Source organism: Toxotes jaculatrix, chromosome 3 (assembly GCF_017976425.1).
Source record: "Toxotes jaculatrix isolate fToxJac2 chromosome 3, fToxJac2.pri, whole genome shotgun sequence".
Taxonomy (NCBI): domain Eukaryota; kingdom Metazoa; phylum Chordata; class Actinopteri; family Toxotidae; genus Toxotes; species Toxotes jaculatrix.
Genome location: NC_054396.1, coordinates 11891004 through 11906393, shown reverse-complemented (window position 1 = coordinate 11906393; position 15390 = coordinate 11891004). Strand labels below are relative to the sequence as shown.

The 15390-nt window shown below is 40.0% G+C and overlaps 1 protein-coding gene across 5 annotated transcripts in view; it reads right to left on the bottom strand.

Moving 5' to 3' along the window:
* The window catches only part of kif21b (kinesin family member 21B), a 60305-nt gene that overhangs the window by 4894 nt on the left and 40021 nt on the right, over positions 1 to 15390 (bottom strand). For 4 of the 5 annotated variants that reach the window (XM_041033962.1, XM_041033964.1, XM_041033963.1 and 1 more), the window contains exons 27-32: positions 9842 to 9978; positions 9010 to 9190; positions 8514 to 8678; positions 7711 to 7828; positions 7445 to 7615; positions 2397 to 2596 (exon numbers count right to left, since the gene is read on the bottom strand). In XM_041033962.1, the coding sequence (XP_040889896.1) occupies positions 2397 to 2596; positions 7445 to 7615; positions 7711 to 7828; positions 8514 to 8678; positions 9010 to 9190; positions 9842 to 9978 (972 nt within the window). Of the gene's footprint in view, positions 1 to 1039; positions 1310 to 2396; positions 2597 to 7444; positions 7616 to 7710; positions 7829 to 8513; positions 8679 to 9009; positions 9191 to 9841; positions 9979 to 15390 lie in introns of those variants that run through there. The other variant, XM_041033966.1, reaches the window with a different exon arrangement.

Genomic DNA, 15390 nt, shown 5'->3' with positions numbered 1-15390 from the left:
ATTGACTTCAAAGTACACTTACATACATGCCCACACACACCTCAATAAAGACCCTTCTCCCCATGTCAGTAAAAAAAAAAAAGAAAAAGACACACCTCTCCAACCTCGACAGAGTGTAGAACTAAGTATGATTTATAATTCTGCAAGAAGTAAATCTAATCATCCTGCCCACAGTTACTCTCCCAACTGACCAGGCAATTTAATTTTCACTTTGTTGCACATTCCCACTGTGCTGGTCTTAACACCTTGTACTGGTAAATCAGGTATTACACAGGAAAGCATCAGATTTTTCATTAACACTAGCTAAATAAGTTAGCTTTGCACTTTGGTGGGTGTTAGAAGATGTTAAATGTAAATTGAGTGAATTCTATCTGAATGGTAATGCAGAAGGTGTTTTTTTTTTTTTTCTAGCTTGACATTTTGAAGAATATGCTTATTTTTCTCTGGATTTCTCGCCCAGAGTTTGATGAGAACATTGTTAACACTCACATGTCTGTAGGTTAAATGTGAAGCTAAAGAAAACAGGGGGAAAAGCGTGCCTCTGACCAAAGGTAACAAAAATCAAGCACCACCACTAAACCTCACTAACAACAACTTATCTTCTTTTTGTAATGTAAAGTTTCAGTTTTAAGGGGGGGTGATTTGCGAGCCAGACTAACAAGCGCAAGGCTGTTTTCACCTTTCTTTAAGCTAAGCTAACTGCTTATTGTCTGTAGCCTTATACTGAACAGAGAAATATGAAAGTGGTATGGATCTTCTCCTATAACTCTCAGAAATAAAATTAAACATATTTTCCAAAATACCAAAACAAATATGTTAAGCAGAGCAACAGAACCACAGGCAAATTAGATCTGCACACATGAGAAAAATAAAAATTATTCTGAGCAGAACTATGAGTCATTTGTTCAGTCAATGAGAACCTCATTGTCTTAGCCGAGGCAGTGATCTGACAATGAACCAGTAACCATGATTAAAGTTTTAAAATAGACATAATACAAAAAAAATATCAGACAATAATGATAGAAGAGTTTGAGCAAAAATGAAAAAGAGGACAGAAACAGAACTGGCGCAAACCAAAAACTGCAAGTATCACCCAAGTAAAGAAATACAAAAGCAGGGGGAAAGAAAAAAACGGCAGGGAAAAGAAGATGGAAATTAGTTTAAGAGAGTACCAGAGGAGGGGAGGGTTGGTGAGCGGAGAAGAGGTAATCACGGGAGGCTGGTGGCCCGGCCCTTGATGGCCAGGACCCGTCGAGGAAGACATGGGGTCAAGCCTGGCACATAGCTCCACAACTTCACCCTGCAGTCACTGGGGCCGTCATGAGGAAGGGGGCAGAGGGGTAGGGAGAAGAAGAGGAAGCGGAAGGGAAGGGTGAAGAACAGGAGGAGAGGAAGAAGGCAGAGTTTAAGAGACCAAACAAGGAAATATTTGTCCACAGAAAAGGTGACAGATGAACAGGAAAACAGCAAGTGATGATTAAGATTAAAGATGTGATGAAAAGAGAGAGGGAAGGAGAGAGGACAGAAAGAAGAGCACGTAGGAAGTTCACCACCTTCACTGAAAGCCCACCGGTTAATTGAGGAAAGAGGAAAATGTACACAGACAGACTAAAGAGACCACAGTGCGTCCCACTCAGACAGAAACAAAGAAGCATTATCTCTTATGTCTGATATGAGCTCAGCAAAACACAGGACTGGAGAAAAACACGATGAAGTATGAACCTCTCAGAGTTACAGAAGGCTGGCACACACCTGCGGATTAATGCATGAGATGAAGCAAGCATGAATCATAATATAGTATTTCATATCTGGTAAAAGGCAGACATTTTCTCTCTCTCTCTCTCTGTACCGGCTTGTTCTGGATTTTCAATCTCCAAACCCTAACAACTACCCTTCTGACAAGCGCTGACACTATTTTTCATTTTTTTCTTCTTGTCAGCAAGATGCACAGAAACCAACAACATGTTAGTCCATCTCTCAGTACTTTCCAATACCCCCTCAGCCTCAGATATAAGTCTCTAAAAATTGGTCTTAAATTTACTGTTTCACCTTTTAAAGGGGATAAGTAACTTTCTTAAACAGCTTAGCACTGCATTTTCTTTTTGCAAACATTACTCAAACAGGAATAAATAGCATTTGTTGGGGACTATTTTCAGCAGGGGAATAAACTGCATAAGGATTTGGCTACACAGGCAATAACTGTTGGTAGGATTGATTAATTTTTGGTTTTTTCATGGGATTTATAGAGAAGACAAACATGTAGAAATGTTACCAGTACTTCAATCAGCTCAAAATTTTTTATTAATAATCTTACAAAGGGTTTTTTTTCCCCATTAATCCCTTCACTTCATCAACAGTGCACTGCACAAACAGAGATTTTTTAAAAATGTATTTACCTGGATGCAGTGAAGATCTGTCTTGAGTTGGTGCATATGGCGTTAATGGGGCTGTCATGACCCCTCACCTCTCCTATGGGGGTGAAGTTGTCTACGTTCCACACCTTCAGCATGCCGCCCCGACAGGCACTCAGCAGCATGGGTCGGCCCGGGACATAGGCCAGAGCGCACACCCAGTCCTTGTGAGCATTAGGGATTTGCTGTGGAGTCAAGACAGAAAGACATCAAGAGTCAGAGAGAGAACGATACTACACATTGTATTTTAACATAGATAATTATCCAGTGGTTTCAGAGCAGCTATGTTTCTGAGTCCTCTGGGTTATTAAAAATAGCAGCAGAAAAATATAATTGCTAAGTGTTTCCTTTTTTAATGGATATAAACTGTCATCAGCAAAGCTGCATATTTCTTAAAGGCAACAGATACATTTAAGTACAAGTATGACTTGAGACTAATTAAAACTGTATTTCAATTTAATACTGCTGTTACTTTGTTTACTTATGTGTCTGTGTGTTCAGTGTTTTACTATCTGTCTTATGTTTGATCAGACAACCACAGACATGAGCCTTTATTTTGTTAAGCCCCAGTAGAGAAAAAACAAGTGTCAGAAGTGTGAGAATTGTCTTCATTTCAAATTACAGAGCAACTAAATATGAAGATTAATTTAAGACTAATTTCAACGCTAAAGCCAGATTTAATCTCTATATGACGTCTGAGAGTTTGCGTTATGTAATAGCTTGTTTTATTTTGCCATCATAAAAAAAATCTGCAGAGATCCAAACACCTCTGGAACCCTTAAACTCAAACAGCACCATCTTCTGCTTTTTTTTGTAGAGGTTTAATTGTACCTGCAGTTCAGCTGTAACTTACTTCAGAGCCACACTTCTGCTGTGAGGAACAAAGTTTAACATGCTGACAAATAGCTGAAAGTTTTTCATTTATTTATTTTTTCTGCATGTCATTTCTTCTGTGAATGAAAGAGAAAATGAAGAACAGAGTGAATCATGTCTGTGATGAAGCACCACTGCCGAGGTGAGATGTTAAACTGTATTTTAAGACAGTGTCTTTTAAGACAGTGTCTTAAAATACAGAACAAACAAAAAAGCAATTCTGGATTTTACATGAAGCTTTATCAAACTTTAATTGTGCCTACACTTTGGATTTTGTTGCTGTTTTTTTTTTTTTTTATAAATTCTGTTTATCTCTTGTAACTGGGCTGCAGATTCATTTTGCTGCTTTTTTATCTGCTTTATCTGCTTTTTCCTGTTGCGTTTTATTTGCTCCTGTCATTAACTGTCATTTTGAGATTAGCTTTTAATCAACGTAACACAGCAAATTAAGTTCCTTGACATTATTGTTTCCACCAGGTATCATATGTAGTAATATGTTTGTTGTTATCTTTCTGTACATGTTTTCAACAATGCAGCGATTTAGCCTGCTCACATTGTCTTATTTGTATAAGCATTAAATTATAAAAACTGTATCTTTATTATTTTAGCCATATTTTCTATGATCTAAACTGAAGATCCACAAGTTGAAATAAAAGCAGCTCTTTAGTTTTCTGAGCAAAAAAAGAAAATTTTAAAAAATCTCAATCATTTTACTGAAGGTAATTTCATCTTGAAACAGGGCTCCAAGTTGTTTTCTGTTAAGCGATTCTTACTGTACAACGGTCCAAGCCAAGAGCGATTTAAATATTGTGAGTGACATTATCCAAAAGGCTGTAATTTACTCTGTACCACATAATCTTGTGGAAATATCACGTTGCTTTGAATAAACTGTGTATTTAAAAATAGAACATCTCAGTAACTCTCGAGAATTTATAATTCACTATACAACATAAAAAATACTATTTGAAATGACACTATGTCCTGCTGCTACTGGATAAACATGGACAGAGACAATGTTTAATTACATTGCTGTCTGACAGCAGGCAGAGTGAATCTGTGGATTCATGTCATTCAAGACAAATGTTTTCTTGTAAGTTGTTACAGTTTTGTCCATTTGTTATTATGGACAGTCGGTCTCAGCAGTTTGACTCTGTCTTAGATTTATGGATCCAGCACATCTGGTATCAGTGATCATGCCAAGTTCACAGTTGTTAATTTATGCGTAGAACTGAAGGCAGTCAATTACTTTTTCTAAGCTCTTAAAACAATAAAACATTTCCCACATTTCCATAATGTCAAAAAGCTTTTCCTTTAAACATATGAGCATACCTGTGACCGAAACTTTACACCGTCAACATACAGACCAGAGAACTGAATAACATTCTCCCTCATGATTGGCTAAAGTATAAAATATATTATGTATTATATAATATATATAAATATGATAGCAGCATTGCAATATTATCTATTTGGAGCTCCCTCCACGCTAACAACCTGATTACTGGGGTCAGCAGAAATTTAAGGTGGAATCTACAGTCCAGAGAAGGTTTAGAAATGCCCAAAGGAAAAAAAAAAACAAAAAATTAAGGAAAGGTTGGGAGAGGCATTTCAAAAAGAGAAACCCATCTACTGTTGTGTAAGAGGAGAACAGAGGCTGTAAATGAGGAATAGCGATCACAAAAATAAAAGAGAAAGTTCTCACATTCATTACATTTACCTCACAATCTGTAACAACTTTACACCGGTGGGTAAAAATGCGTTAATGCTTGCCAACACCTCAGAGAGAGAAACACCGAACTGCCGCAACAGTTACATAAGCATGTCGACAAACCAGTAGACGACACACAAAAACTTGATATTGTTTTTGGAAGGTATATTAAGATATTTATCAGGCAACTGGGAATCACTAAACTACAGTGTTGACTAATTATAAACAAATTGCTTCACATATTCCCCCAAGCAACACACCATGGCGTATGCATTTTAACAGAGGGGTCAGAGCAGAACAGCTTGCAGCAGCACTCCTGGAGGAGGCAGAGTTTCAGAGTCTACTGTAATATATTCTATTATACCCCAAGCCACAATTTGATCCTATTACATAATTAAGACAGAGACTACTGAGTTAGAAAGGCTGTAAAATGGATTGTGTTGGCTGCTTCACAAATGAGGTTAAGGTCATATGCCACAGACCACAGTGCTGACTCTGTTGATTTAATTCAGCTTTTGAGTAAAAATAATAATAATAATGTCTTATGTTCTTGTTTTGTCTGTTCAGATAAACAAAGGCTAAATAGAACTTATGCAAAACAACCTGAGAAAGTGCTGCTTAATATGCATATTACTGTGCATGCAAATGAGCAAGCCACATCCACCCACGAGGTGCATTATTATGCATTATTAACATATGCAGGCAACAGAGGATGCACAAGAGACTTCACAGAAGTCAGCACAAGCATACAAACACACACACACATGCACACACACACGCACACAGAAAGACTTTCTCTCTGGTACCGGTGGGTTTGATGCGTGTGGGCTCTAACGTTCTGATGTTGACACAGTGCTTTCCTGCCACATTACACATGACGACACTCTGTTGACTCTCTCTGCAGAGCGAACACTCTGAGTAAAAGAAAGACCTGAAGGGAGCACTCCGGTGGCAGGAACCTGTCCACCAACTCAATGCTCTACTGGCAGCACAGCTTTTTACTGTCACAGCCGAGCCAGTGTTGGATAATGAGTAAAATACGGTCAATATGGACACGGCAGGTGTGACTGTAGGAAAAAAAAACGTTTGCAATACTTCACTACCTGTTTTAACACATCTTAACAGATATGTCCAAATTGGGCAAACATGGAGGAAAATGTTCATGGCTCTGGCTTGTCTGAATGATTTTTGCTTCTGTGAGACAAATCTTCAAGATCATTCAGATGTCTACAACTAAATGATAACAAGACTGAACTGCCATTTCATTTCCCTTCATTCATTCAGCCTGACATTATGTTCATGTTAGCCTGTGTCTTGCTGGTGGGTGTTGAAGAAATATAAGAGTTGTTTTTCTTATTTGTTATTTCTGTAAGACGATTTAAAACAGCCTTTACAGCCATGTCAGTCTCATCCATGCTTGTTTCTCATGGATATAGTTAGGTAGGGAGCAAGATATTCAGAAAGATGATGGCAGCATTCTTAATCCCACCTACAAAGCTCTGATCGGTTGGCTGTTTTACCAACAGGTGGAAACACAATATACATATTTGAATCGCAGAGCAAATCGGAGATGTGGGTGGAAATCCAGAGGTTGGGAACCAGACTAGCTATCCAATTCTCATTAATGATTAATCAGTTTTTTTTAAATTTATTGCTTAAGTGTGTCTATAAAACACCAAAGGCAGTGCAAAAATGCACCTCACAGCCCAAGGTGACATCTTCAGATTGCTTTTCCAAACAATGGCTCAAAACCCACACATGTACCTCTCACAACAATATATAAAACTGAAAAAAAGAAGCAAATCCTCCCATCTGAGAAACTGAAAACAGCGTGTGTCTGACATTTTTACCTGAAAAATGACCTCAAAGAAATCTTAAAATTAATTATCAAAATTGATGCTAATGAATTTACTGTCAATTAATTAATCAACAATCCACTACAGAAGTAATTACACAACCCTTTAAATTCTGCATCACTGACAGGAAGGATCTTACTGCAATTATCTACCAAAGTCCCCCACCCTTTTTTTGTGTGTGACACTAAATCTGCATGGCATACACTATATGGAGAAACTAGCTTTGCTCACTGGGTGATGAGGGTCAAAAGATCATAAATTAATAGCCTCAGAGAACGAGTTTCTGTAGCTTTCTACCTGCAGGCTGATGCCACATAATGTCACTGGCAGCACTGAAGCACAGTCAGGGAGGCATGTTTTCAACTCTGATATATGAACTCCACATTCATATGAATATAAAATCACTCTGTTTCCTGCTTAACTCAACCCTGCTGACCTCATATACTGAGTAGGAAACATAAAGGCACATGTAGCCTTAGTTTTAAATTGCACTTGTGTGTTGGTATGTCTTCAGCATGGTGAGAGAGAGACATCTTCCAGGCTGTGAGAAAAACACCCTCAATCATCTGTAAACACAAATCTTAATACACACACACCTGAGTGAGCTCCTGCTGCTCCAGATCCCATTTCTTGATGCCGTTATCCCTCGACCCGCTGAACAGCACATCTCCCTGTACAGCCAAACACTCGATGCCATCATAATGCGGAGGCTCAAAGTTATGAGCTGGGCCTACGTTACCCAGAGTTCCCTCTGCCACGTCAAACACCTGAGGAGAGAACAGGAAAAAGGGAGATTATGAGAAACCTGTCTGCACCTCTGACCCATGAGGTGGATGATACTTGTTGAGAGTGTGTTTGGTACCTTGACATAATGGTCTTTGGAACCAGTGATTACTTGGTCTTTGCCCAGCAGAGACTGTCCCACTGTCAGACACATGACAGAGCCAATATGGCCTGTCAGCTTTCCCATTGCTTGCATCCTACACACACAGAAACACACACGCACACACCAGAGGAATAGAAGCAAAGGTCTGAGAAATTCAGCGCTTACAAGATAGTCAAGATGCCTGTTGCACCAAATGAAATCACTTTCCGTCTCACAGGGGAAGCAAAACTGCTGAGACACAGTGATGCCATAGGCAGAGATGATACAGGAGAAATATTTAACACATTCATTTTTTCATTTCTGGAGGGGTTCGTATGCATCATTAAACGGATCTGAGCCCCTCGCGTAAACTGTCTGGTCCAATCTGTTAATCATTTCCCTCTACAAGCATAAAAATTGAAGAGTAGACAGCATTACCATGGGATGTCAGAAATTTGTTCCTTGTAGAAAACACGCTCATGTACACGCTTTCATATCAACAGTAGTTCCTGCACTTTCCTTTGACAGCCCCTCTTCTGTCAGATGCTAATCAGCTTTCTGGTGGATTAACATCTAACAAGTGAATATATACATTCACATCTGTGTCTAAAAGTATTTAGACATGGCTGTGAAGAAACTAACTGCATGAATGAACCACTGAATATGAGGATGACTCAACATATAAATCAGTGAAGGAATAGATGAATACATGAATGACTAGCTGAATATTTTAATCAGTATTCGGATGAGTAGTTCAATGAATAAATAAATGTAAGAATAAAGTGATGAATGAAGTGTACCTGTTGAGGTCCCACATGCGAACAGTGTTTCCAGCAGCGGCGTATAGCACAGATCCTGACGGGTTGAGGGCTATCTGGTTGATCTGGCACTCACCCTGTGCAAAGGTTATTGTGCGGGTGGTGGTGCCGGCACATGCGTCGCCTGAAACCACCTGCCCCGATGAACTGTGGGGGTAAAGACAAGCCAAACATTACCAGAGAGAGAGGGAAAGGGAAAGATAGGAGGCAAGTAAACAGAGGAAAAGGAGAAACAGATAGGAGAAATGGAAAGAGAGAAGTATGATGAGAAGCGTTTTACAGTTGTCGTCTCCTTTGGATGCATTTCACATCAAATTTTCCCTCATTTAATTTGTCATTTTTCTGCAGCTTGAAACACATTGCTGAGCAGAAGAAGCATATCCCAAAATCACTTCTCTCAACTGTCTGCTAAGCTGCGATTTTTTAAAAATTGAACAGCTTCAATCCGTTCCATCTGGCTGGTTGCAGGGAGACTTACGTGAGCGTGCGGACACACTTGGCAGAGTCACGAATGTCCCACACTTTGATGTAGGAGGTGGAGACAGAGAAGACCAAACCGGAGGAAGGACAATATTTGACTGACACCACATTGTTGGGGTGGCCTTTCAGGGTGGCGATCTCTTGACCTGTTACCAGGTTCCACATCTTACAGGTGCGATCTGGAGGAGGGTAAGAGGGAAAATTCAAATAGGCCTACTCTGCACATCAGATGCACATTCTGGGTTGACACTCACTTGTATATCATATTGCATAAGTCTGATCATCTGATTTTAGCGTTGCTACTGTTACTAGTATGCTACTATGGCAACATTAGTCAGCTGGTCAGCCCACCACTTTGATCCAGGCAGAAATGCCTCAAAAGCTATTTGATGGATTGCCATGACATTTGAATGCTGACACATAGCTATTAGACTTGATGCTCATTGTCAGTAATTCATATCAAACTATAGTTCAGCATTTTGGGAAATGCTTTTATTAGCCTTCTTTCCGGGAGGGAGATGAGAACATCGGTAACACACGTATATGCGTGTTAAGTATGGAGCTAGAGGAGACAGTTAGCTGAGCATAAACACTGGAAGCAGTGGGAAACAGCTAGCTGTCAGCTATATTTGTTTTAGCATGGCAGACTCTCTAGTCAGTAGGTTATTTGCTTCAAAGTGAATAAATTTAAAAAAAGCTTTAAAAGCACATATACAATGTCTAACATACAATATAAATGCAGTGGTAGTGCAACACCACAGTGTCACTTCAGGCTTAAGTGAAATACCGTTTAAAGGAGGATTTAGTAACATACTGTGTGATAAATGTACCTTTAGATCCAGTGAATAGCAGCTCATCCGTAGCATCCACACACAGGACCGGCTTCGAATGGCCCTCAGCTACAGAGACACACTGCAGGGGCGCAGTCCGACCCCCCTTCACACCCCCAATGGGATTGATCACACCCCTAAGGATCACACACACATCCAGAGTCACACTCTCGTCAGTATAAATCAGTGAGTATGATTTCTTTCCACATATCTGCAGATGTATGTAATTCAAGACACAGGCTGATCACAAACATGCACATAAAAACGTATGAAGAGACAATAAAAACCCATACAAACCTGACTGGGTACATACAGATAATGTATACACACACACACACATACGTACATACATACAGATTCTTGTTGGTTTAATCCCATCTGCCCCATCTCTCTGGCCTGCATCCACTTCCCCTCCTCCCTCCTTTCTTTTTGTTGTGGAACAGCCCAATTAAGGCACTACAACAGTAAGAGCTACTTTTCTATTCAACTTGTCTTGCAGCCTCTCCACTCACACACACTCACAGACACACAGTTTCTCCTATATTCTGTGCACTCAATCTCTCTTGCTAAACCTCTGCCCCCCCTCCCTCCCCATCTATGTCCCACTGACAGGCCAGAGTCCCAGAGTGCCTGGAGAACAGTCAGCAGAGTGAGACAGAGCAGGGAGAGGGTGAAGAGGAATGTGGGAAAATTGGTCCCTGGTGGGCTTCCTAATAACACGAGCGGTGGTTAGTGTGTATGTGTGTGAGAGTGAGTGAGGTAGAGAGCAAAACAGTGAGGGAGAGCCAGAGGATGTGTGGAGGGAAAGCTCCTCTTCTGTGCCTGCACATATACTGATACCCCAAAACACACATACAGACTCGAGAGCGAGCGTCAAATAAAAAATTAAACACCAAGCCATACTTTCTGTGTATTTTAGTGCATAAAATGCAAACCAAAATCAACAACTGTCAATCATCAGCCAGTAAAAAATAGTGCATGCATGTCTGCCAAGTCTCACAAACAAAATAAAAAACAACAACAAAAGAGAACCGACTTGCACAGCAAAAGCTTGAAACAATTCTTAAACACAGCCACAGCCTGGTAGACCAACTCCAAAGCAGCCTGCAACTCAAAAATAAACCACAGCACAGCGTCCTGAGACGCCATCATCACCGCATGCGGCATCCATTCTGCGCCAGTCAGGTGGGAGCTGACTCTCAGTTCAGCACCTCCACAGCCAATTGCCTTTTGTGACCCAGGGAAAAGGGTTGTGGTACATGTGGGTAAGTGGAGAGATGTAACAAGTTGACAACATAGTCAGATTATCAGCTTGTGCAGAGCTGCGAAACCTGACTGTGATGGCAGGTGTAGGGGGTGAACACAGCATCGCATACAATCTGTCCAACCCTCTTTTTGGTCCAATTCCACTCTGAAAAGACTGATAATTGAAAACAGGGAGCAGCTTTGATAAAAAGAGGAGAAAACTGTACATATGACAGTTCTATTAATGTGATTTTTTTTTTATAAATTGAGAAGAGAGGGGAAGGAAGATTTGAGAAAATAGAAGAAGAAGAATTGGGGGTGCCGTTTTATTTGAATGAACCTTATTACTTTCAAGGCTGTTAACCCAATCATGTTGTCTGAGCCACGTCTTCAGCTCTATTCTCACTGGTTATAATGGAAATTCAGTTAATCTTATTTAAAATTAATAAAAATGTCACTTCTTTTACCTTCATATATTATCAGAACCTCTCAAGATACAACTATTACAGCTGTTGTTTGAAAATAGCACAGACTACCTTCTTTACCTGCCTGCAAACCACTACTTTGCAGTATTATGAATACTTCACTGTAGTTTCTCCTGTTTGTCTCTAAGTGCTGCACATACTGTGATATTGCTCAGTGCAGCACTCTGCTTCTTAAAGCAGCTCGCTGCTCCAAATGGTAGAAACTGTTCCCTATCTATCAGCGTCTGTGGAAGATATCATAGTGTGCTGTGTTATGCACTATGTAAGAGCTGCTAATGGATGTTGCAGGGCCAAGCACCAAGAGACCGGCAGATTAATGAAAACATGGAGGGAGATCAGTGTGTGCTTTCCGCAGTACACAGAAAAAGAGACAGAAGGGTCTCGGTGAGAGGTGCATCTATTTGTGCGTGTGTGCGTGATAAAGACACAGAAGCAGAAAAGAGTGATCCGAATAAAGAGGAGAACATTCTGTTTTTATGACTGATTATATATTTATGTTCTGTTTGTCTTAATGGAATAGTTTAACAGTTAGAGAAATAAGCTTATTCTCTTTATTACAGAAAGTCAGATGAGAAGATGGATACCACTTTCATGTCTGTGTGCTAAGTATGAGGCTACAGCCAGAGGAAACAAGAGCTAGATGTTTCCTTCTAGTTTCCAGTCTTTATGCTAAGCTACGCTAACCGGCTAGTGGCAGCAGCTTTGTATTTACAGATGAGAGTGGTATTGCGAAACTATTCCTTTAAATCATATGTATTTCCAAGCATTATACAAAAATCTTTACAGAAAATGTAGATATCACATATTAAGGAAGTGAGCCTATGGTTTTGTTACAGATGGTTTATCACAATATCAGGTGGTTACAACAGTCATGAGTTGGTTTGTTTTTTTAAATAATACTTTCACTATTTTTGTTTGTTTTTCCTATGCCTGTAAAGAAGTGATGAGGTTCATTCAGGTCTTTCGTGCGAGCAGCGCCACAGAGAAACACAACATCACACAGGTGGAAAAGGACGGTGGGTCAAGAAAGCCACGTGTGGTTAAAACATGCACCACAACAACCCCACCCGCAGAGAGAGATAAAGGAGGAGGAGGAGGTGGAGAGGCCTCGAGAGGCACCGAGCACTGCTGGAGACGATGATGACACCAAGTGAATTAACAGGCAAATGGGAAAACAGAGAGTGACAGACACGGTTCCTCTACCTGAGCACCTCGGAGAGCGAGGAGTCGCTGTCATCCGACCTGGAGGCAGAAGAGGAGCAAGGAGAGGGAGGGGCGGGGCGGGAAGAGGAAAGGGTTAAACACGATAAGGGAAGACAGAAGGGTTACTGGCAGAGGGTTAAAAGGAAGGAGTGACTAGTGGGAGGGTTTTAGATATAAAGCAGTGAGCAAACTGGAAGAAAAGCTCAGTCAACAATAAAGCTTGTCCAGTGATTATCAGGCAGCTTGCCATAAAATGTGCCTCTTCTCAAGGGTAACCACTGAACAGGCTGTATTCTTTGACCAGTGTCTGCAGATGTTTTCCTTGGTAAGGCATGTTTACTGTAGGTATACTCATGCTAAGCAAAGGCTGATTTAGTAGACTTGGACTAGCGGTGTTATTACATTAAACTTTAAAAGTTTAAAGAAACAGACATTTTGAAAAATAGGCTTATTTTCTTTCTTGCCAGAAAGTGAGATGAGAAGATTGATACCACTTTCATGTCATGTTTAATCAGTTTAAAATGACAGCCAGCAGTCTGGTTGCTTAGCTTAGTATGAACACTGGAAACAGGACGAAATAGTGAGCCTGGCTTTGTCCAAAGGTAACAAGTTTGCCTAGCAGAACTACTACATAAACAAAAATCAGTAGAAATGAAGTGTGGTTTTAGTGCATTATGTTCCAGAATAAAAACACGTCCATTTTACACTTTACACTACAGATTTTGTATGGATTAACCACACAAAATGAAAAGTGTGAATTAGTGAGACTTTCAAGTGCTGAAAGGCAGATTTGGCTAATTTTGGACAGAGCCAGACATAGCTGTTTCCCCCTGCTTCCAGTCTTTATGCAAAGCTAAGCTAACTAGCAGAGGCTATATATTCAGCATACAGGCATGACAATAGTATCATTCTCCTTATCTAGCAAACTCTCTGCAAGAAAGGGAAAAAGCAAAATGTCAAACAATTCATTTGAAGAATAAGGGAAGTAGTCAAGGAGGAAGCACTGAAGCCACGACAGTCATACACAGAGGAACTGCACAATACAATTTCTATACTACACTTCTGTCCTCTATGATATGACTCCTGTGGTGTCAGCGTGCCCTCCTACATCTATTCGTTCCAGCCATAATCAGGGAATTAGTACAGAAAAAAAGCAAAAGGGATAACAAACAGGGTTAACAGAAGGGAAAATCCAGTCGATTGGAAGATAAGGGTGTCAATCAAACTCACAGGCGAACCCGCTCATAGCTGTCGAGGGAAAAAGAATCCAGCCCACACCCATACCTCCACAACACCTCAAAGGGAAAGGCTGATATGTGTGCAACGGTGCCATAAAAGTGTTATTACATTATAAATATTTTATAGCCTCGGGTTTGTCACCATGAGAACCTGTGCTTTACACTCTGAACATGGAATAATAAAACAAAAGGGTTCTGTATGCGTCTGGAGGGAACAACGGTGTTAAAAGGTGATAGAAATTCCTCCATTTCTTGGTATTTACTGTCAGCTATGGTGGCTATTAGCATTTTGATACTAACTCTCAAGACAAAATCCTTTTAAAATTCATTGGTTTTGGAGGATGCAAATGTAATGGGAAGATTAAAACCGAATCTGGGATTCAAAGCCTCTTCATCCAACAGAGGACAAGAAAACTTTGTTTAAAATTCATATTCCTCATTCTCATGTGCCTTTCAAAGCCGTGTCAAATGCTTGATCCTAGTCTCATTGGCAACCAATCTGCTCGAATATGAATCAGTAAAAAAAAAAAAGAAAAAGAAAGAAAGAAAAAAAAAGAGGCAGAGGCAGAATGCATCCACCCAGTCACAATCACAAAAATGTCTGATTGCATTTTAATAGGTTTTATGAACTTGCAAAGATGTACTTGAGAACATCGCCATCTCCTTTCTTTCCATAGCAGACAGCTTCTCATTTGACACCCAATTACACAGTGTTCATACAGACAATTCATACTGGCTTTCTAATTATTTTTTAATAAATTAGCTTCATTTGGCTGTGAATTTATGCTTGTGAAGATTGTGAAGATGAATTAAGCTGTTAGGTCTTAGTAAGATCAGTTTCGCTAATGTTAGGACAATGAAACCAAATAAAATGAAAATGATGGTTTAAATGATGAATCTTGGGGAAAAACCCGCTGTATCCAGTGGTCACTTCAGTAAACCAAAACACTGAGGCCACACACACTCAAAACAAAAGTGCAAATGTTCAGAAACTTCCATTAAATTGCAATAATGCAAATGCATAAAGAGAACAAAACCTTGCACTATTTCATCTTCCTGCATCCTACAAAAGCTCCTCCTGTGAGACCCCAAACATAAATATCTTCCCACACTGTCACCCGGAGTCAATTCAAAATGGCTACCAATGACAACAGCTGCATGGAAAGATGACAAGAGCCAACTCATTTACCTACCCCTGCTCCAGATAATGAGGACCCACAGGCTCCAACACACACACAGCACATACAAGTATTCAGACATACAGCACACGCACATAGACAAACACCCTATTTCATTTCACACAGCATCCTCGCTAACAATTAGGAGCCAATAAAGCTAAGAAATGTTCCAGTTTAATAAAGATAACAAAACAAACAAC